The 23758-nt window shown below is 45.9% G+C and overlaps 1 protein-coding gene across 1 annotated transcript in view; it reads left to right on the forward strand.

The window, feature by feature from the left end:
• Positions 1-23758, forward strand: part of mamdc2a (MAM domain containing 2a) — a 91598-nt gene that overhangs the window by 49741 nt on the left and 18099 nt on the right. The window contains exons 7-11 of the mRNA XM_080189597.1: positions 5220-5313; positions 8486-8632; positions 15767-16029; positions 20146-20242; positions 23219-23371. Coding sequence (XP_080045723.1) covers positions 5220-5313; positions 8486-8632; positions 15767-16029; positions 20146-20242; positions 23219-23371 — 754 coding nt within the window. The remainder of the gene's footprint in view (positions 1-5219; positions 5314-8485; positions 8633-15766; positions 16030-20145; positions 20243-23218; positions 23372-23758) is intronic.

Raw genomic sequence — 23758 nt, forward strand, 5'->3', positions numbered from 1 at the left:
GGCAGCAGCGAGGGGGTGATTCTTAAATCGTGAACTCAGAGTTTCCACAATGAAGGATAGGTTTTGGACGGAGACGCCGGGGATGACTAAAATGGAACAATTCAGGAGGGAGTTCTTTCCAGAAATTATGGTTACTTTTGAAGGTTTTTTTTTTCCATTCGAACAGGACTTTTCAAAGTTTCTGCTTGTGTACATGGGGGAAGGGAAGACTGCTATTTGATTTCATTTGGGGCCAACTTACTTATACAACAGTGTTGGATGGCTGTGTTAGTTAAAATCCATCAATTTTGACTCTTTAACTGAGCATTCCCCAACTCATTCATTATTCATTGGAATAACTGGTACCGGTTACTAATGTACTAATCTATCACCAGTGCAAAGTTCTGGACTTAGAGGGGCTCCTATTCTGTCACTTTGTTATACAGGAAGATTCCATTTGTACCTCTGCTGGCTCCCAGAAGAAGAAACCCACTTGATCCTGTTTAGAGTCAAAGAGATAGACAGTGTGGAAACAGGCCCTTTGACCCACTTGTCCATGCCAACCAGTTTTCCTAAGCTGAACTAGCCCCATTTGCCTGAGTTTGGCCCATGTCCATCTAAACCTTTCCCTAGATGAAAGCAAATTACTGTGGATGCTGGAATCTGGAACCAAAAGAGAAAATGCTGGAAAATCTCAGCAGGTCTGGAAGCATCTGCAAGGAGAGAAAAGAGCTGACGTTTCGAGTCCAGATGACCTTTTGTCAAAGTTGTCAAAGTCCAGATCTATATCAATCATCTGGATGATAATGTGGTGAATTGGATCAGCAAATTTGCTGATGATACAAAGATTGGAGGTGTACTGGACAGTGAGGAAGGTTTTCAAAGCTTGCAGAGGGATTTGGACCAACTAGAAAAAATGGGCTGAAAAATGGCAAATGGAATTTAACGCAGACAGGTGTGAGGTATTGCACTTTGGAAGGACAAACCAAAGTAGAATATACAGGGTAAATGGAAGGACTCTGAAGAGTGCAGTTGAACAGAGGGACCTGGGAATACAGGTACAGAATTCCCTAAAAGTGATGTCACAGGTGGATAGGGTCGTAAAGAGTGCTTTTGGTACATTGGCCTTTATAAATCGGAGTATCGAGTATAAAAGTTGGAGTGTTATGGTAAGGTTATTTAAGGCATTGGTGAGGCCAAATTTAGAGTATTGTGTACAGTTTTTGGTCACCTAGTTACAGGAAGGATGTAAATAAGATTGAAAGAGTGCAGAGAAGGTTTACAAGGATGTTGCCGGGACTTGAGAAGCTGAGTTACAGAGAGAGATTGAATAGGTTAGGACTTTATTCCCTGGAGCGTAGAAGAATGAGGGGAGATTTGATAGAGGTGTATAAGATTTTGATGGGTATAGATAGAGTGAATGCAAGCAGGCTTTTTCCACTGAGGCTAGAGGAGAAAAAAAACCAGAGGGCATGGGTTAAAGGTGAAAGGAGAAAAGTTTAAAGGGAATATTAGAGGAGAATTCCTCATGCAGAGAGTGGTGGGAGTGTGGAATGAGCTGCCGGATGAAGTGGTAAATGCGAGGTCACTTTTAACATTTAAGAAAAACTTGGACGGGTTCATGGATGAGAGGGGTGTGGAGGGATAGGGTTCAAGCTCAGATCAGTGGGACTAGGCAAAAAATGGCTCGGCACAGACAAGAAGGGCCAAAAGGCCTGTTTCTGAGCTGTAATTTTCTATGGTTCTATGGTTCTATGCTGCCAGACCTGCTGAGATTTTCCAGCATTTTCTCTTTAGGTAAACCTTTCCCTGTTTGTGGATCCGTATACCTCTGCCATCTCTTTTGGTAGCTCATTCTATACACGCACCACCCTCTGTGTGGAAAAAGTTGCCCCTCGGGTCCCTTTTAAATCTTTCTCCTCTCACCTTAAAGCTGGGACTGAGTAAGATGTGCTGTAGGAGAGTCCACGCAGGCTTGATTGGCCAAATGGCCTCCTTCTGCACTGTAGGGATTCTATGATCTAGGAAGGTTGTGACGTTGGAGGAGATAACAGAGTGACAGGGATCGGATGGGGCAAGCTCATGGTGGATTTGAAAGCTACCTTTTTCATTTTCAGATTAAAAACTTGCCCATGACGAAAGCAGCCCTGGATTTGCTATAATGAGTGTCCCTTTGGTTTCTATGTTCATTGCTTTTACTCAAGTATATCTTTAGGTGTCCTTGTACTTTTTTGTCATTTGTCCATGTGTACAAGGTGAAGGGAAAAGATCAAATTGGGTCAGTGGTCACTTCCTAGCCCTTGAATCAAAACGCTAAAGATCCAAGACCCTGTAAAGGGCCTGAGCATTTGATCTATTCTGATGCTGCAGTACAATATCCCCTGGGTGGCGTTCCTGGCTGAGATGTTAGACCCAAGACCTGTTGACACCGAGGATAATTTATTGGCTGCAAGATACATTGGAACATCCTGAGGATGTGAAAGACATTTTTATAAAACATCTTCCGTTCTTTCCTGTATCTTGCCTCCACTCTTTGCCAAACTGTAATATATTCCCCTTTTTAATTCCTCGATCCCAGCCAAACTGACTCAGTTTTGGAGCCACCCCTCTAGCCTAGGGCTATCGTGGGATATTTGAATAGCATTACCATCTGTCTTCCCTTTTCCCTCCTCTATCTTGCATGAATACTTTTAATAAGTTTCAAATTGACCCTAAACCAGCATTTTCTGACCATTTCTAATGATGTCAAAGTCTCCCGCCACCAAGGCTGTGTTTCTATATCAGTATCATATTTCTGTAGACAAGAGATGGTCTAGTTTCCATCACAAAGATGTTTTATTGTGATTGGCATCGAGAAGATGTGAGCCCTCTGAGTGAGGCTGAAAGTAGAGGCCATCAGTATAAAAGGGTCGCTACTGAAAATAACAGGGAGTTGGGGAGAAACCTCTCTACACAGGGCGTGGTGAGAATGTGCAATTCACTCCCACAGGGAGTGTAATATGAGGCAAATACATGGACGTGTTTGAGTTTTCTGGGAAAAAAAGGGACATTCTGTTAAATATTTTGCCCTTAGGAAGTAGTGGAACAGCAGTACTATCGGTGTACCAGGAATGCAGAGCCCCAGCTTAATGTTCTTGGGATGTGTGTTCGAATCCCATGATGGTAGATGGTGAAATTTGAATTCAATAAAACCCATCTGGTTCACTAATATCCTTTTAGGGAAGGAAGTCTGCCGTCCTTACCTGGTCTGGCCTACATGTGACTTCAGAGCCACAGCAATGTGGTTGACTGTTAAAACGCCCTCAGTTCTAGGGCAATTAGGGATGGGCAATCAATGTTAACCCAGCCAGTGACGCCCACATCCCATGAATGAATGACTAAAAAAAACTCATCAGATCAGACTCGCAAGAACTTTCAAAGGGAAGAACAATTTGAGAAGCGGGCGCTGATTGCTTGGCAAGTGGACTTTGATAGAGGTGCTACTGTGGAGAATGCACTAGAGAACAGTTAACTGCCAAGCTTTTCTCTCAGTAACATTCATGCTCTGTACTGCCAAGTGACTAGATACATTTCAGGAGAAGATGGATAAATGCATGAGAGAAGAGGAATAGAAGTATATGTTGATAGGGGTGAGATGCAGAGAGGGAAGGAAGCTCATGTGGGACATGAAAGCTGGTACCTACCAGTTGGACTGTTACCATGACATGAATTCTTTGTGATAAGAATCCATATCAACTTGTGATCCAGCGCAGCAATTTCCTTAACAATAATTTGTGAATTTATGTGTACACAACTCTCTGGCAATTTTGCTAGTTTCGATCTTTCCTCCTCCTGTGTTGTTTTCTTCTCTTTCCACACTCCCTCCTTCACATTTGACTAGTGGGACTAAGATTGAAGAGTCATCGCTTTGTGTTTCAGAATCTGAAGTGTAGAATTTTGTGTTCCTGGGTGGAACTTTTCCATCCCGCCTGCCACAGGAATTGTAGCAGGTGGGGGCAGACTAGATCCATGGACTTTGAGAGGGATTTTCCGGTCTTGGGACGAGTGCAGCCGGAAAATCCCGCCCTCTTGACAATGCCGAACAGTTATCTTCACCTTCACTTTAGTTATCACTTCCCATCATGTCCTTTTTCTTGGTTAACGCGTGGGACATCAGCCTCGCCCACCCCCCCCACCCTCCTCTCAATATCAGTCTGAGAGCGTTTTTTTCTTATTCATTCGTGGGTCATGGGCATCGCTGGTGGGGGTCGCCAGTCTGGTTTGATTAATCTTGGGAGATTTCATCACATGACCTCTGTTGTGTTATGGTTCGGGTCAGATCTCCAAAGTGTTTTATGAAGCCTGCCTGAATCTTAAGATTTACATCTTGGATTTGTCTAGGATAAGCATGAGATGTCTCACTTCAGGTGTGATTCAAAAGACCCACTCGGGAGCTTTTATCTAGCAAAGTTTATTTAAGAATATCGTTAACGTGTATAGAAAGAAAATTAGCAAGAACTTTTATCAATTACAAACAGGAAACAAAACAACCACTATAATGTATAACCTTTAACCAATATACATCAAATGTTCCAATCAAAACCAATATCCAATAAACGAAACGCTTCGAATAGATTTATCACTGCACACTCTAAAGTTCACATGATACTGGAATCCAATTTTAAATGCTGATTTCAAATGATCTTGAAAACTCAGAGCACTTTGTAGTCAGAGCAGCTCCCCAAAGCATGGATTCTTTGCTGCAGCATGACAACAAGCCTTTCTTTCAGCTAACTGGTCAAATTTTCAATGCAGAGAGAGTGAGACTTCTTTTCCAGCTGGCTTCTAAGACTGCCTCCAACACTGCAGCCACAACAAAACTGAAAGCTGAAAAGCACCTGACTTGCCCACGGTTTTGTTTTCACCCTTCCAGCAATGACATCACCCAAGGCTGTGACCATGATTAAAAAAAAACCTCTTAAAGGTACATTAACGTCACAGTTTGTATTGTCCTTTTAAAGGGGCACATCCCAAACTGCTGTCCATTACTATCCGCCATGAGACAGGATGGAATGTACAATACTCTATAGACAGGACAGAGCAGCAGTCCACCAATTCAGATATTCCTACTTAACCTCCCAGTTATTATTATATCAATATAGCCTTACTATTCCAAGGAAATAGCTCTGGCTGCTTCTAGAACTGTTCTAGACTTCCTTCGACACATTGTTCCAGAGTGTGAATGGTTATTGGTTTTGCAGGTTGTGTTCGAAGTTGCTTTCAGTAGCACAAAAGGGGGTTACGCCGCACTCGATGACATTTCCTTCTCCTCACAGTTCTGCAATAATGAGACAGGTGAGCGATTTCATTTCCTGCTTTAGTCAAGCAACCTGCCAGTCAGCTGAATATGTCCCAACACAAGGCACTTCCTGTCTGGCCTTGGCCTGCTGAAATGTCTTGGTGAAGCCTGGTACAAACTGGGGGAACAGCATCTCGTCTTCTGGTTGAGCGTGTTGCAGCCGTCAGGGCCCAACATGGCATCCCTACAGTGAAGAAGGAGACCATTCGGCCCATCGAGCCTGCACTGACAACAGTCCCAACAGGGCCCTATCCCAGCAGTCTTACATATTTACCCTGCTAATCTCTCTATCCTGGGACACTAAGGAGCAATTTATCATGGCCAATCAACCTAACCTGCACATCTTTGGACTGTGGGAGGAAACCCACCCAGACACGGAGAGAATGTGCAATCTCCACACAGACAGTGACCCAAGTTGGGAATTGGACCCGGGTCTCTGGCGCTGTGAGGCAGCAGTGCTAACCACCATACCATCCCCACGTTGTTGATTATTGATTATAAAATATTGGGCAAGAATAATTAAAAATTTTTTTTTACCCCATTCTTAAAGTCACAAAGCCAATGCGCAAAGTGGGCCCAAATCGATCTCCTTGCTTGCTCCAAAAACCAAATTCAAATTGAATCCAAATACGGCCCCTACAAGACAGACAAACTAGATCCAAGCCAACAAGATAAGGCATTGAACCCAATCTTGGACTTAATCTGATGCTAAAGGCTGCTTGAAAGAGGCAGGAATTAGATTTTCTTTCCATGTAAGGTTAACACAAATCAGTGTCAATGCTGGAATCTGAAACAAAAACAGAAAAATGCTGGAAAATCTCAGCAGTTCTGACAGTGTCTGTGGAGAGAGGATAGAGCCAACGTTTCGAGTCTGGGTGACCCTTTGCCAGAGCTGGCTCAGCACAGTGGTTAGCACTGTTGCCTCACAGCACCAGGGACCAGGTTCAATCCCTGGCTTGGGTCGCTGTCCACACAGACTCAGCACCTTGTCTGCGTGGGTTTCCTCCGGGTGCTCCGGTTTCCTCCCACAGTCTGAAGAATGTGCTGGTTAGGTGCATTGGCCGTGCTAAATTTTCCCTCAGTGTAGCCGAACAGACGCCAGAGTGTGGCGACTGGGGGATTTTCACTGGAACTTCATTGCAGTGTTAATGTAAGTGTACTTGTGACCGATAAATACATTTTAAAATATTCTGACGAAGGGTCATCCAGACTCGAAACATTGGCTTTATTCTCTCCCCAAAGATGCTGTCAGACCTGAGATTTTCCAGCATTTTTCTATTGTTGTGGGAAGGCTAGAGGGTGAACGTACACAGGTTACTGAAGGTGGGGATTTGGAAATGGGAGATCTTGAAATGGAATCCTTGCAAATCACGACCAGACTTGGTAATCCCAGGTTTAACTGCAGTGCGGATAATAGTTAAATCATTTTCAATTTGACCTCATTCCTACAAATGATCCCACTGGCAACAGAATTGCTTAAGTGCTCTCCATCTTCTTAGGCATTTTAAATACATTCTTTTCTGTCCAGTTGCCTCACCAAGACTGATGTTTGTTATTACATTTAAAATCTATTTTAAGTGCAGAGCTATGAATGTGCACAGCCACATTGTACATTTTGTTTTGGACAAGTTAACATCATTGCAAAGAAAGAAATTGGTGTGCTTTTAATATTTTGCTCCGTATGCAACATCAACTGGTCATCCTAAGAAGCTGAGTTGCTAATTATTGTTTTGCTGATCAAATTGTACGGTTTATCTTGGGCTGTGGAAAGCTCTTGACCGCAAGATCTTTAACTTAACACTGGCGTCTTTCCATCTGTTAATTGTTGTGACTGTTTCAGACCTGGCCTGGGTTCAATGCCATGACATTCCGTATTAGGAACATAGAGCTCTTCTTTTTGCCAAGTTCTTCCAGTGTAAACCCTATACTGATGGCGTAATTTGCAAAGAATTGGAGCATTTTTTAAAAATATATTTTTATTATAGAGTTATTCCACTTTCAGAAATAGTGGAACACACCCTCAAAACTGCTAACAAAACAGCTTGGTCATTTTTCCGGTGTATGAATTTAGAAAAAGGCAGGAGGACATGAACAATAGTTGGTTCAGGTTGTGCATTGTACTCAGTGCTTCTATTTGTACAGAAAAAAAATTGAAAGGGCAAGTGCGAGGATGGGGAACAAGAGGATAAGGCCGTGAGAACAGAGCAAAATAGTGCACATCTTCGAGTACAGCATCTTAAAGACTGATAGCCTTATAGGACCAAGTCAAGACATTACAGAGCCTATATATTTGAGATTGGGCCTCCATACTTTTCAGATAATGCATCTGATTTGGATCAAAGTTTACAGGTTAGGAATTCTATTGGGATTTCATGGTCATTTTGGGAGCAATTCTTTTTTTTTAAGCAGAGCCAAATTGAGAATCAGGTGTTTGCTTTTTGCTAAGCAGCATTTGAACTTTTTGCAACGCTTTTACATGTGGCTGTGAGGATAACTGTAATGGGGAGCACACAACCTCTGCTTTAGAATCATAGAATCTCTACAGTGCAGAAGGAGGCCATTTGGCCCATTGAGCCTGCACCGACAACAACCCCACCCAATTCCATCCCCATAACCCTTTTTAGTCCCCCCGACACTGAGGGCCAATTTAACATAGCCAATCAACCTAACCCACACATCTTTGACCGTGGGAGGAAACCAGAGCACCATGGGATGAAACCCGCGCAGTGACTGGGAGAATATGCAAACTCCACACAGACAGTCACATGAGGCCAGAATTGAACCCGGGTTCCTGGGTGCTAACCACTGTGCCACCGTGCCACTGAATTGGCCTGCTTATCCCTTGTGCGCCCATCTTACAAACTGGGGAGGGTGTTAAAATTGGTGCTTATGTCAAACTCCATATTGGTACAAGTCTACGTTGATCAACTCCAACTCCCAGCTCTCAATAATACGCAAGTGAGTTGAGATTTCTCTTGAAGACTGTTTATAACTCTGATTGGATTGAGGGCTGCATTAAAAGTGCTGAGGGATTTTAGCCAGTCTTTTTTTGGCAGGTTAGCTGTACTTAAGCAATGTTGGGATGACAGCCTCCTAGTAACCGCATTCTGCGTTCCTGTCACAACCGTTCTGTTAGAAATGGTATTCTCTGTCTTTGTTGCAATAAAGAACATGTCTTCGATCCGTCTGTGGCGAGCTGTGACTTTGACCAAGGTTTCTGCAATTATTCCCAAAACCATCACGATGGCACCAAGTGGAAGAGACTGGTTCGGAAACCCAATCCGTTCCGATTTGGAGATCATACAAGTGGAGAAGGTAAGAATGAACTTGCACCTGTGTGGTAAATGTCTGGTGTTCATCTTATTGTTCAGGTGTCTGGAGAAGGGATATCGTTGTTATGATTAAAGGAATATGATGCTCAACAAGACAGAAGCTTGTCAGGGGGTGGCACGGTGGCACAGTGGTTAGCACTGCTGCCTCACAGTGCCAGGGACCCAGGTTCAATTCCCAGCTTGGGCCACTATCTATGTGGAATTTGCATGTTCCCCCCCCGAGTCTACATGGGTTTCCACTGGGTGCTCCGATTTCCTCCCGCAGCCTTGCTGGTTAGGTGCATTGGCCATGCTAAATTCTCCCTCAGTGTACCCGAACAGGTGCTGGAGTATGGCAACTAGGAGATTTTCACAGTAACTTCATTGCAGTGTTAATAAACCTACTTCTAACATGAATAAGTAAACTAAAAACTAAAACTAAAGGAAGTGGTCTTTTGAAAAAAAGATAATTGGCAATTTAGTATCCTACAGTGCAGCAGGAGGCCATTCAGCCCATTCAGTCTGCACTGACTACAATCCCATCTAGGCCCTATCCCCTTAACCCCATGTATTTACCCTTAGGGGCAATTTGTCAAGGCCAATCCACCTAACCTGCATATCTTTAGACTGTGGGAGGATTTCGGAGCACCCGGAGGAAACCCACGCAGACACGGGGAGAACGTGCAGACTCCACACAGACAGTGACCCAAGCCAGGAATCGAACCCGGGTCCCACGCTGCCCCTTTCTTTATGGGTAAATAGCAAGCATGTAGCACATTGTTTTAAGTGTTGTTGTCCCACTATATAGGGCACGACATTCCATACCCTCCCTCCCCGCAAACCCCCCGCAGCGTGTATTGCAGTGGTGGAGGCAGCCTGTCATTGGCCAGTGATGGGACCTTTCGCCCCACTGCTGTCAATGGGGCTTCCCCTTGTTCACACCCAGTTCAGTGGCGGGGGCGGGGGGTGGGGGGTGGGGTCAGTGTGGGCAGGACAGGAAGATCCTGCTGGCGAAATGAATGAAAAATCCCACCCACTTTATGATATATCTTCTACCTTTTTAAATTTTATATTTCTGAGCTATGCATAGATGACACACCGGTTTCTGTGTGCAGGAACTTTATTTACAAGCGTATTTAAGAAAAAAAGTCTGCTCCGCGCTTACAACCTCTGTACTTTCAGCAACTTTGACCATCTCTTCACTTTCCTCTGAGTCCACACCCAGCCTTAAATAATCAAGCACAGTGAGCATCAATAGTAAACAGACTCACATAATCAAACACCAAGCAATTGAGCACTGAGTGATGTGGGATGGAGGGAGAAAGCGGAGTAGCGGGGGAGCCTTTAGAGAGAACTTGGGGGGGTGGGGGGAGGAGGGGGGAATGGATTTGGATACAGCTCAGCTGTTTTGCTATTTTTGGAACTGGTGCATTTCTTGTTACTGAGCCGCTCGGAATCTCCTGCAGCTATTCTAGTGATAGCCCTTGGTAGCTTCCACACCTCTGAGACTCAAGGTTAAGGACCCATCTCACACCCCAGAGCACTGGTGAGTGAGTGGGCCGTAAGATTGAAATCGGGCTTGTTCACCATGACCCCGTGAATAAGTTTAACAAAGAACAAAGAACAACCCAGCACGGGAAACAGGCCCTTCGGCCCAACAAGCCCGCGCCGCCACATCACCCTACACCTATTCTACCCTGCGTGTCTACAAATAGAACCCCTGACTTAGCCAGATTCAGGGGAGAATAGTGTCAATTTGGTAAAACCAATTAGCCTAAGAGCACATCTTTGGGGTGTGGGAGGAAACCGGAGCGCCCGGAGGAAACCCACGCAACCACAGGGAGAATGCACAAACTCCCACAGACACAGGCCCAAATCCATGTATCTGCACAGCTAGCAGTGCTAGTCACCGAGCTGTTGCGGCGCCCGTCTACCGGTCCAGGATCAAGCACACACACCGACACGAAGTACTAGGCCACTCCCGGAACCTCCAGGAGCAGCCCATGCACGACCCACCGTGTGCATGCCCCTCGTTTGACAACGAGGTGGACCTCCACCTGCGGAGTGAAAAGACAAAAACGTTAATCACAAGCCTGCCTTTCCGGTGTCTCCCGAGGTTCTAACCCTTATTCAATAACCCCGACCATAACCCTCCATCCTCGTTTCACTCATGTGCCTATCTAACTGAACCTTAAACGAGTCCAACGTTCCCGCCTCCACCACCCCACTCGGTAGCGCGTTCCATACCCCCACTACTCTCTGCATAAAGAACCTTCCTCTCATATCCAAATTATACCTCTCACCCCTCACCCTTAAATCATGTCCTCTTGTATTCGTAACCAATCTAGGGAGCAGTCTCTCACTATTGACTCTGTCTATTCCCTTCAGTATCTTATATACCTCTATCATGTCCCCCCTCAATCTCCGTCTTTCCAAGGAGAGAAGTCCCAGTTTCTCCAACCTTTCCTCGTAACCCAACCCCTCCATGCCAGGCAACATCCTGGTAAACCTCCTCTGCACCCTTTCCAGAGCCTCCACGTCCTTCCGGTAGTAAGGTGACCAGAACTGGACGCAGTACTCCAAATGCGGTCTAACCAACGTTCTATACAACTGAAGCATTAGACGGCAGCTTTTAAACTCTATACCTCTTCCTATAAAGGCTAGCATTCCATAAGCCTTCCTAACAACCTTCTCCACTTGTGTCACAACCTTCATGGATTTGTGAACCTGCACTCCCAGGTCCCTCTGTGTTTCTATACTCCTAATTTGTCTACCTTTAATCACATAGCTCCTCTCTACATTATTCCTTCCAAAATGCATCACCTCGCATTTGTCAGGATTAAATTCCATCTGCCACCTATCTGCCCAATGCACCAACCTATCTATATCCTGTTGTATCACCTGACAATCCAGTTCAGTACCCGCCAACCCTGCCATCTTGGTGTCATCAGCAAACTTGCTGATCACACCACCTACGCTCTCTTCCAAGTCATTTATGTATACTACAAAGAGGAGAGGTCCCAGTACCGAGCCCTGCGGCACACCACTGGTCACTGGCCTCCAGCTGGACAAAGTCCCCTCCACAACTACCCTCTGTCTCCTATTGCCCAGCCAGTTCTCAATCCACCTAGCTACCTGACCCCGTATCCCATGCGCCTTAACCTTTTCTACCAGCCTACCATGAGGGACTTTGTCAAACGCCTTACTGAAATCCATATAGATGACATCAACGGCTTGCCCATTGTCAACCGTTTTTGTCACCTCCTCAAAGAATTCCACCAGATTCGTAAGGCAAGACCTCCCACTAACAAAGCCATGTTGCGTATCCCCAATCAGACCGCAACGCTCCAAATGCTCATAAATCCTACCCCTAAGTACTTTTTCCATTAATTTCCCTACCACCATTGTCAAACTCACCGGCCTATAATTCCCAGGGTTATCCCTACTACCTTTTTTGAACAGCGGTACCACATTTGCCACCCTCCAGTCTTCTGGGATCTCACCTGTGTCCAAAGAAGAGACAAAGATTTGTGCCAGAGGCCCAGCAATTTCATCTTTCACCTCCCTAAGCAGCCTGGGATAAATACCATCATTTAAGTACTTTTAATACACACCAAATATTTCATAACCGGTTATAGAAAAAGCTTAATCATTTATATATTAATAAAACTCTCGTCAACTTCAGAAACAAAACAAATATTGACGCTCTGGACACAGAGGGGGCGCACGGCTCTCACAGTCCGTGTTGTGAGCACGTACCTCACTTCGCTTGTCCTTGCTTCACGTGCGAATCACCTCAGTCACACCTGTAGGGAAAAAAAAACACGCAGATGGGAATCAGTGGAATGTGGCAACCCTGGGCACGGACAGCAAAGTGCCTGATAGGCCGCACTGAGAATTCTGACCCATGCTGCCCTCCCACCGTCCTAGACCGATCCTGACTGCAGAATGGCAGCGGGACCCCCGCCCCCACCAATCACCCCTAGGCCCCACCCCCTTGACACGGCCCGATGCACGCTGGGCAGTGCGAAGGCTCCCCTCCGGGCATGGGCACTTTGACCCTTGGGCAGCGCCAGAGGGCATAGGCTGGCACTGCCAGGGTGCTCATGCCCAGGGGGCACCAGCCTCCCACCTTCCTGACCCCCCCACTGGTCACAGCGATGTACTCCTCTATTGTTCCATTAGACTTAACCACCTGAAGGTATAATTGTTGCCCCATATCGGAGTCGGCCTGAGGCAAGAGGAGATTTAACGGGTTAATATTTTCATTTTTGTACGTCACAAATTTGCAGCGAGGGATTTGACGCTGACCTGTTTCCGTGGTGACCTGTTTCCGTGGTGACCTGTTTAGTACCACGATATGACATTCACTTCTTCACATTGGTGTCATCCTCTCAACTCCTTGCCCCAGTTTGAACAACTGATTCGACTCCACGAATGAAGGGCATCAATGTAGAACCGTCACTAATAAATCCAATGGGGGATCCAGGAGCAACCTCTCCACTCAGAGAGCAGTGGGGATGTGGACTCGTTCCCAGTGGCAGTAATTGAGTTGAATAGTATAGATATATTAAAGAGGAAATATGCGAGGGAGAAAGTAATTGAAGCATAGAATCCCTACAGTGCAGAAGGAGGCCATTCAGCCCATCAAGTCTGCACCGACCACAATCCCACCCAAGCCCTATCCCCATAATCCCATGTATTTACCCTGCTAATCCCTCTAACCTACACACCCAGGGACACTAAGGGACAATTTAGCATGGCCAATCAACCCAAACTGCACATCTTTGAAAGCTATGAGGAAATGTTTTACCGGCGGTGGGGTCTCTTCCGCCCCCTGCTCCACCCAACGGCTCAATGGAGAACAAAGGAATAACAGATGTGTTGAGTATAGGGCTAACGGGAGGACTTTGAATAGTGTGGAGGAGCAGAGGGATCTAGGTGTATGTGTACATAGATCCCTGAAAGTTGGGAATCAAGTAGATAAGGTTGTTAAGAAGGCATACAGTGTCTTGGCGTTTATTGGTAGGGGGATTGAATTTAGGAGTCACAGTGTCATGATGCAATTGTACACAACTCTGGTGCGGCCGCACTTGGAGTACTGTGTGCAGTTCTGGTCCCCACATTACAGGAAGGATGTAGAGGCTTTGGAGAGGGTGCAGAGGAGGTTTACCAGGATGTTGCCTGGTATGGAGGGGAGGTCCTATGAGGAGAGACTGAGAGATTTGGGGTTGTTTTCGCTGGAAAGAAGGCGGCTAAGAGGGGACCTTATTGAAATATATAAGATGATTAGAGGTTTAGATAGGGTGGACAGTGATAGCCTTTTTCCTCGGATGGAGAAAGCTAGCACAAGGGGGCACGGCTTTAAATTAAGGGGGGGTAGTTATAGGACGGATGTCAGGGGTAGGTTCTTTACCCAGAGGGTGGTGAGGGACTGGAATGCCCTGCCTGCTGCAGTTGTAAATGCGCCTAGTTTGGGGGCGTTTAAGAGATCCGTGGATAGGTTTATGGACGAAAAGGGATTGGTTTAGATTAGTGGGTTAGTGTTGTTTTTTTTTAAAAGCTGGTCGGCGCAACATCGTGGGCCGAAGGGCCTGTTCTGCGCTGTAATGTTCTATGTTCTAACACACCTCCACCAATGCTGGCAGCCGCTTGTTAATTGGTCGAAGGCGGAAATTCTGCCCCTCACTCAGGAGGGTGCCCCACCTCAGAGAGAATCCAGCCAATCTGATTGGCCGCCAGCTCCGCAGTCATGGCAACACGAGCGGGAGTTGTGACCGGGACTGGGGTGGCCGGCAGTCGCCCCCCTCCCCTCCCCCCGTTCGAAGACCCAGAACTCAGGGTGGAGGTCGGGTGGGGGAGGCTCCTGCGTGGAAATGATGAGTGTGGGGCGAGGGTGGCATGATAGATAGTGAGGGGGGACGGTAACGGAGAGGGTGCCAATCCCCTTTCCCACTCGAGCAGGGCGGTCTTCCTTCCGGTGGAAAACATATGGCCTGGCATGGAACTGCCCTCGTCTGGCCATACCTTTCCCAGTTTTGGGGTGAGGTAGACAGACCCCCCTCCACCACACCCCTCCCCTCCCCCACTCATCCTCACATCCCACCACCCCACCCCCCCCACCCCGTTAATCTGCGGGCAGTTTGGGGTGAAGGCAGGATGGACAGCCGGGGAATTTTAGGGGCTAATAACTTGCAAATATGTTGGCTGGGGTCCATGATGATGAAGGAAGATGAAGAGAGGTGGGAAGAAGCTGCTAAGAGGCATAAACACCAACATAGCCAGGGTGGGCCGAATGGCCTGGTTACTGTGCCGAATATTCTATTTACACTTAAGATCAAATTCATGCTTGTGACAATCTCCAGAGTCAGAATCAAATCCCTTCCCATTGTCTTTATTTATTCCTTCACGAGACATAGCTGGGCCAGTATTTATTCCCCATCTCTAGTTGCCCCAGGGCAGTTGAGAGTCAACCACATTGCTGTGGCTCTGGAGTCACATGTAGGCCAGACCGGGTAAGGACGGCAGATTTCCTTCCTTAAAGGACATGAGTAAACCAGATCAGTTTTTCTGACAATCATAGAATCCTACAGTGCAGAAAGAGGCCATTCGGCCCATCGAGTCTGTACCCACCAAAATTCTACCCAGACCCTATCCCCACAACCCCACATATTTACCCTTCGAATCCCCCTGACATTAGGGGCAATTTAGCACGGCCAATCCACCTAACCTGCACATCTTTGGACTGTGGGAGGAAACTGGAGCACCCGGAAAAAACCCATGTAGACATGGGGAGAAAGTGCAAACTCCACATAGACAGTGACCCGAGGCTGGAATTGAACCCGGGTCCCTGGTGCTGTGAGGCAGCAGTGCTAACCACCATGCCACCCAATCGACAATAGTTTCATGGTCATCGGTAGATTCTTAATTCCAGATTTTTTTTTTATTATTGAATTGAAATTCCACCAGCGGCCATGGTGGGATTCGAACGCAGTTGCCAGGACAGTCACTGAGTTTCTGGATCAATAGTCTAGCAGTAATACCACAAAGCCATTGCCTCCCCAAGATCCAGGGATTATGTCGGGTTGGAGTTTACAGTTTTGTTTCAGTCCCTGATATTCTCTCCGGCTTTCCACAGGAGGCTTCCTGATCTCCAACACGAGGTTTGGATACCATCAGGAGTATGTCGCTCATCTGGTGGGCCCTCTCTTGCTCGCCAATCTCCAGTACTGCCTGCGCTTCTTTTATGCTCTGAATCACTTTGTCACGGAGGACGCCCTCGTAGTCTACGTCTTTGACGAAGAGGAGCGGGTACAAGAAAAGATTTGGTCCATCCCCAGATCACACACGGGGATGTGGATTCAAGCAGAAGTTAACTATCAGAGGCAGGAGCCGACAAAGGTAATAACTCGCGGGCTGAGGAATGGAAAAAACAACTCCTAATTATTTGCCCAGTGCTTTCTGTTGGAAAACGCATCCAGGGTTTACCTTAAGTAAATACAGAAAGTTCTGGAAATATTCAGGAGGTCTGGCAGCATCTGTGGAGAGAGAAACAGTTGAAGTTCCAAGTTCTCGATGATCCTTCGTCCAAAGATGCTCATCCTTTTTCCCTCTCCACAGATACTGGGTGGGATTTTACGGCCTTGCTCATTCCGATACCTTCACATCCTCTTTGACCACAGGCAAGGTTCCAGAGGACAGGAGAATTGTCAATGTCATTCCCTTGTTTAAGAAAGGAAGCAGGGGTAACCCAGTAAATTATTAGCCGGTGAGCCTGGTATCAGTGGTGGGGAAGCTTTTGGAGAAGATGCTGAAGGACAGGATATTTGTACATTTGGAGGAAAATGGGCTAATTAGTGACGGGCAGAATGGTTTTGCACAAGGAAGGTCATGCCTCACCAACTTGATTGAGTTTTTTGAAGAGGTGACAAAGAAAATTGATGAGGGAAGGACTGTGGGTGTGGTTTATATGGACTTTAGTAAGGCGTTTGACGAGGTCCCACATGGCAGTCTGGTACAAAAACTAAAATGACCTGGGATTTGGGGTGGGCTGGCTAGATGGTCATAGAGGACAGAGAGTAGCGGTGGAAGGGTGTTTTTCAGGATGGAGATCTGTAGCTCGTGGTGTTCCACAGGGATCAGTGCTGGGACCTCTGTTGTTTGTAGTATATAGAAATGATCTGCAGGAAAATGTGGGCCTGATTAGTAAGTTTGCGGGTGACACAAAGACTGGTTGAGTTGCTGATAGTGCAGATTGTCAGAGGGTACAACAGGATATCAATAGATTGGAGGCTTGGGCACAGAAATGGCAGATGGAGTTTAATCCAGACAAATGCGAGGTGATGCATTTTAGAGAAACAAATTTAGGTATGAATTATACTGTAAATGGTAGAACCCTTAGGGACATTAATGTGTAGAGGGATCTGGGTGTGTGGGTCCACAGTTCCCTAAAAGTGGCAACACAGGTGGCCAAGGTGATTAAGAAGGCATATGGCATGCTTGTCTCCATCAGCTGGGGCATTGAGTACAAGAGTTGGGAAATCATGTTGCGGCTACATAAAGCCTTGGATTAGGCCGCATTTGGAGTATTTCATGCAGTTCTGGTCACCACACCATCAAAAGGATGTGGAATCTTTGGAGAGAGTGCAAAGATGGTTCACCAGGATGTTGCCTGGGTCTCGAGGGTGTTGGCCATGAGGAGAGGTTGAATAAACTAGGATTGTTTTCACTGGAAAGATGGAGGCTGAGGTGAAATCTGAGAGTGGTCTACAAAATGATGAGAGGCACAGACAGGGTGGTTAGTCCGGGGATTTTTCCAAGGGTGGAGGTGTTAATTACAAGGGGGCAGAGGTTCAAGATGAGGGGGGGGGGAAGTTTAAGGGAGATGTGTGGGGGGAGTTTTCACACAGAGAGTGGTGAGTGCCTGGAAAGCGCTGTCAGAGAAGGTGGCAGAAGCAGGTACATTAGCAAAATTTAAGAGGCATCTGGATGGGTATATGAATAGGGAAGGGAATAGAGGGATATGGATCGAGTAAGGGCATCATGAACAGCATGGGCTTGGAGGGCCAAGGGGCCTGTTCCTGTGCTGTATTTTACGTTGTTCTTTCTTTGAGGTCAGCGGAACTTCCCATTTTCCACCCTTCACCCACTCCACTTCCCACGATGTGGGGCAGTAAAATCCCAGTGACATGGATTTTCCAGCACTTTTCTGTTTTAACACAGACACAGAACATAGAACAGTGCAGGCCCTTCGGCCCTCAATGTTGTGCCGAGCTACGTCCAAACCCAAGGTCAAGCTGTTTTCATTTGAGATTTCCAGCTTCTGCGGTATTTTATTTTCACTTCTGGTCTTCACCCTGTCTCCCATCCACCACACTGATACAGCTGAGTAGAACGTCCACCATCTACAAGGCACAAATCAGGAGTGTGATGGAATATTCCCCACTTGTCTGGATGAGCGCAGCTCGACACCATTCAGCCAGAGTCATAGTGCTGTTTACTTTGATTTCTTGGACTCCAATTGGCCAGATGTGATCATTTTCATTTGCTGACCTGTACCCCGTTCATTCATTAGATTGTGTCAGTGAGCTACACTGTCAGACGATGCTCAGGGGGTAGCAACTCAGAGTCGGAAAGTTGTGAGTTCAAGTCCCACTCCAGAGACTGAGAACAAAATCCAGTCTGGAACCCCTAACACAGTGCCGAGGGAGTGCTGCACTGTCAAAGGTGTAACCATTTGTATAAGACATTAAAATAGTGCCCCTCAGGCAGAAGTCAAAGATTTCTATAGACATTTTTACGAGCATAGGAACTCTCCCTGGTGTTCTGACCAATATTTATCCTTTAACCGGTATCACCAAAATTGGAGACTATTACATTGTTGTTTGTGGGATCTTCCTGTGGGCAAATTGGTTGCTGTGTTTCCTACATTACAACAGTGGCCACACTTTACAAAGTACCTCACTGGTCTTGGACTGTTCTGGGAAGTCCTGGGGATGTAATATAAATGCAAGTCTCCCTTTTATAATCAGAAACTGTGTAGAGAAGGCTCTTTGCAACAGAAAAGTATTGAAGTTTTTTTAAACTATTGCACATGCAGTTATGTAAATATTGCAACATCATTGGATTGGCTGCATGGGAGGTAATCTTCATAAAAACCTCATATATGGATCTGCCATTGCTCATTGAAAATATTTATTCAGGAATTCATCTTTCTGTTGTGTCTTTTTAAAGATTAAAAAAAAAATGGTCAGATTGGTTCTCAGACTCCACTATATCAACAGTGAATGTTGGTCATTCCAGAAAATACAGAAGACTGTGCCAAGGGTTTACTCCCCAGCAGAATCTCTGGTCCGCTGTAAACAGGGTTGCCAACACTTCAGCATAGCTGTCAGGCCCAGTTTGGATTAAACCATCAAGTACTTTGAGCAGTTGACAATTTTACTGCACAAACAACTCTTTTTTGACATTAATTAGATTTTTCTTGGGTTCTGACTCAATCAAAGGTTATTTTTGTTATGTGAGCAAATTAAATGTGTGCGTCGCCACCGCAGCTTCATTCATCTTTGTGAAGAATCATGGAATCCTTAAAGTGCAGATGGAAGCCATTCAGCCCATCGAGCCTGCACCAAAATCCATCCACCCAGGCCCTATCCCCATACCCCACATTGTCAACAACTGGATAGCATTTACTCATTGTAAAACCGGTCCATGTCCAACACTTTGATTTGATTTGATTTATTATTGCCACTTGTACTGACGTACAGTGAAAAGTATTGTTTTTTGCATGCTATACAGACAAAGCATACCATTCATAGGGAAGGAAACTAAAGAGTGCAGAATGTAATGTTACCGTCATAGCTAGGGTGTAGAGAAAGATCGACTTAATTCAAGGTAAGCCCATTCAAATGTCTGACAGCTGCAGGGAAGAAGCTGTTCTTGAGTCTTTGTACTTGCCCTCAGACTTTTGTATCTTTTTCCAGAAGGAAGAAGGTGGAAGAGAGAACGTCCGGTGTGTGTGGAGTCCTTGATTATGCTGGCTGCTTTGCCAAGGCAGCGGGAAGTGTATGGATGGGAGGCTGGTTGGGATCATTATACAAATCAGACCCGCTTTCTCTACAGTTTAGAAGGTTATCATCATAGAATCCCGACAGTGCAGAAGGAGGTCATTCGGCCCATCGCGTCTGCACCAACCATAATCCCATCCAAGCCCTATTCCCATGACCCCTCATATTTACCCTGATAATCCCCCTGACACTAAGTGGCGATTTAGCATGGCCAAGCAATCTGTTTATTCAACAATGGTTAAAGTAAGATTCTGTCACGACCCATGTTCCTCCTTCTCTGCCAACTTATATCTGATTCATGAAACGGAATCACAAAGATTTGTGGACCTCTAACTTGGGGGAAGTGTGGTGAGGATTGCTAATTAGCACAGGAGTCTATCCGAGCAAGAAGACCACTTGATAATGTAACTGAAGACACTGAGGCAACAATTTTTTTCTGTTTATTTCCCAGATAGTTTTTGTCAGCATTTGCAAGAATTTCTGGAACTGTGGAAAAGTAGCATTGGACGACATCACAGTCAGTCAAGGGGACTGTCGGATCCCTGGAGGTAAGGCCGGAATGTGCTGAAGAGTTAATTACAAAAAGAAGCATAAACATTCATTCATCCTTCATGTTACAAATAGTGAACATTGCCAACAAGGTGCCGATCACTGTCGCCACGGTAATAACATCAAAATATCCAGAATATCACCAATGGACAACTGCATAAGATCCGTCAATCACATGGTTATTTTCAGCAGAACGCATAATTTTGAGGAGCTGTTTGTGTCTGACTGAGGACTTGTTTGCTTCATCCATGTAATGGCAGCATTACTGGCAAGGCCAGCAGATGTTGTCCATCCCTAACTGCCCTTGAAATTGAGTGACTTGATGGCCCAGAAGGTAGTTACGAGTCAACCACGTTGCTGTGGGTCTGGAATCACATGTTGGCCAGACTGGGTAAAGACAGCAGATTTCCTTCCCTAAAGGACATTGGTGAACCAGATGGGTTTTTCTGACAATCAATGATAGTCACCATTACCGAGACTCGGTTTCAATTCCAGATTTTATGAGTTGAATTTAAATTTCGCCAGATGCCGTGGTGGGATTTGAACCGGTGTCTCCCCAGAGCATTCGCCTGGGGCACTGCATTACCAAGCCAGTGTCATTTTTGTTTACTAATTTTGGGATATGGGTGTCGCTGGCTGGCCAGTATTTATTGTCTATCCCTCGTTGCCCCAGGAGTGTGGCTCTGGTGTCACATGTAGGCCAGACCAGGTAAGGACAGCAGATTTCCTTCCTGAAAGACATAAGAGAACCAGGTAGTTTTTCGAATGATCAAAGAATCCCTACAGTGCAGAAGGAGGCCATTCAGGCCATCGAGTCTGTACCGATGACAATCCCAGCCTCCCATCCACTGACTCTGTCTACACTTCCCACTGCCTCGGCAAAGCAGCCAGCATAATTAAGGACCCCACGCACCCTGGGCATTCTCTCTTCCACCTTCTTCCTTTGGGAAAAAGATACAAAGGCCTGAGGTCACGTACCAGCCGACTCAAGAACAGCTTCTTCCCTGCTACTGTCATGCTTTTGAATGGACTTACCTCGCATTAAGTTGATCTTTCTCTACACCCTAGCTATGACTGTAACACTCCATTCTGCACTCTCTCCTTTCCTTCTCTATGAACGGTATGTTTTGTCTGTATTGTCATTACAAGAAACAATATTTTTCACTGTATGTTAATACATGTGACAATAATAAATCAAATCAAATCATTTTTACCCTAGCTAATCCCCCTAACATTAGGGTCAAATTTAGCATAGCCAAGCCATTTAACCCACATATCTTTGCACTGTGGGAGGAAACTGGACAATTGACAGTGGTCATCAGTGGATTCTTAATTCCAGATTTTTTTAATGGAATTCAAATTTCACCATCTGCCGTGGTGGGATTTGAACCTGGGTCCCCAGAACATTAGCTAAATTTCTGGATTAATAGTCGAGCGATAAAACCACTAGGCCATCACCTCTCACGTTGCCAGCTCATCAACATCTCCCCCAAGTCCATGACAAGGGACTGAGCCTAAAGCAGAATTTTGTGGCCCCACCCGGGATCTGCTGGATCCACCAAAGCCAACAGGGATTTAATTGGATCGCTTCATCCACTGCGGGAGAAAGGCCATTCCGGCATCAGTTGGTCTCAGCACAGGTTTTTTTAGGAGTACCAGTTAGGATCAATTTTTGCAGACACAGAATGGTAAAAGTCTCTTCCACAAAAAAGTTGTTAATTTTAAAGTTGGGATAAGTTAGCAAAAACCTGTGGAGAATTAAGTTGTAGATCTGCCATGATCTCATCCAATGTCCTCCTGTGCCTTTGTTCCCCAGTCGGGAGGGGAATTTTGTTCAGGAACCACAATTTCCTTTTCTCTTCTTTCTTGTTCATACTGAATGGCCCACCTGACAGCCCGTCTCACGACCATGAGCGCAAATTAATCGCGCTCAACTTGACCCCAAAACAGCGTCGATTGACGTTAAGCCACCAGTGCGGCGGGACAATGCCTGGTGTAGCGAGGTCCTTCAGGCACTGCACGTCTACCTGTCACAGGAATCAGTGTTGGGGCGTCAACTATTTACAATCCACATCAATTGGATGGAGGCGCCAAGCATTTGGTCGCTAAATCCACCCATGACAATAAGATAGGAAATGATCTTGTCTCGGGGAGGTGGAGAGACTGCAGAAAGGATTTAGGCGGGTTAAGCGAGTGAGCAGAAATTTGACGGATGATGTATAACGGAGCAGGGGGGGGGAGTGTGGACTTGTCCACTTTGGCAGGAAGAATAAAAAAAGCAGAATGTTATTTAAAGGAAGAGAGATTGTAGAACTGGGTGGGACGGAGAAACCAGGGTGTCCAGATACATGAATTACAACAAGTTATTCTCCAGATACAGCAAGTGATTCGGAAGACAAATGGAATGTTGATGTTTATTGCAAGGGATATGGAATATAAAAACAGACAAGTTTTACAGCAGCTGTACAGAGGATTAGTGAGACACAACAGGAGTTTTAGCTTCCTTAATGAAAAGGAATATAATAACATTAGAAGCAGTTCACTGAAGGTTCACATGACTCATTCGTAGGATGAGGGGCTTGTTCTTTGAGGTTACGGTGGCACAGTGGTTAGCAATGCTGCCTCACAATGCCAGGGACCTGGGTTCAATTCCCACCTCAGGTCACTGTCTGTGTGAAGTCTGCACGTTCCCCCTGTGTCTGTGTGGGTTTCCTCCCACAGTCTGAAATATATGCTGGTTAGGTGCATTGGCTGTTCTCCCTCAGTGTACCCAAACTGGGACTGGAGTGTGGCCACTAGGGGATTTTCACAGTAACTTCCTTGCAGTGTCAATGTAAGTGTACTACTGACACGAATAAAATGAACTTAAGCAAATCTCCCCTTAGTCTCTTTTGCTCCAAGGGGAACAAGCCCACCTTCTCCAACATAATCTCAGAGCTAAAACCTTTTAAAGTGATTATTTTTTTTTATTACAGGTTCTTGGCTACCAGCCCCAGGAAAATGCAATTTTGATGGAGATCATTGCGGATTCATGCAGGATCATAATGACAAAGGCAACTGGTACAGAAGGGCAGGTACAACACCAACATCCTTTACAGGACCAAAAGGAGATCACACTACAGGGGTAGGTAAGTCGTATTTCAATAAACGTTCTTTACGCAGTTGCAATATTTTTTGTCTCTTCCCTTACACACTGACGGCTGAGGATGAACAAGTTAGAACCATAGAAACCCAACAGTGCAAAGAGGCCAGTCAGCCCACCAAGTCTGCTCCCAAGAGCATCCCACCCAGTCGCTCATCTCCATCCTATCCCTGAAACCCCGCACATTCACCATGGCTAGTTCCCCCTAACCTACACATCTTGAGATATTAGAAGGAAATTTAGGATGCCAATCCACCTAATCTGTATACCTTTAGAGGAGACCTGAGCATCTGAAAGAAACCCACGCAGACACGGGGAGAATGCGCAAACTCCACACAGACAGCGACCCAAGACTGGAATTGAACCCGGGTCC

Source organism: Carcharhinus amblyrhynchos, chromosome 5 (assembly GCF_965287045.1).
Source record: "Carcharhinus amblyrhynchos chromosome 5, sCarAmb.v2.hapA, whole genome shotgun sequence".
NCBI classification, from domain to species: Eukaryota; Metazoa; Chordata; class Chondrichthyes; order Carcharhiniformes; family Carcharhinidae; genus Carcharhinus; species Carcharhinus amblyrhynchos.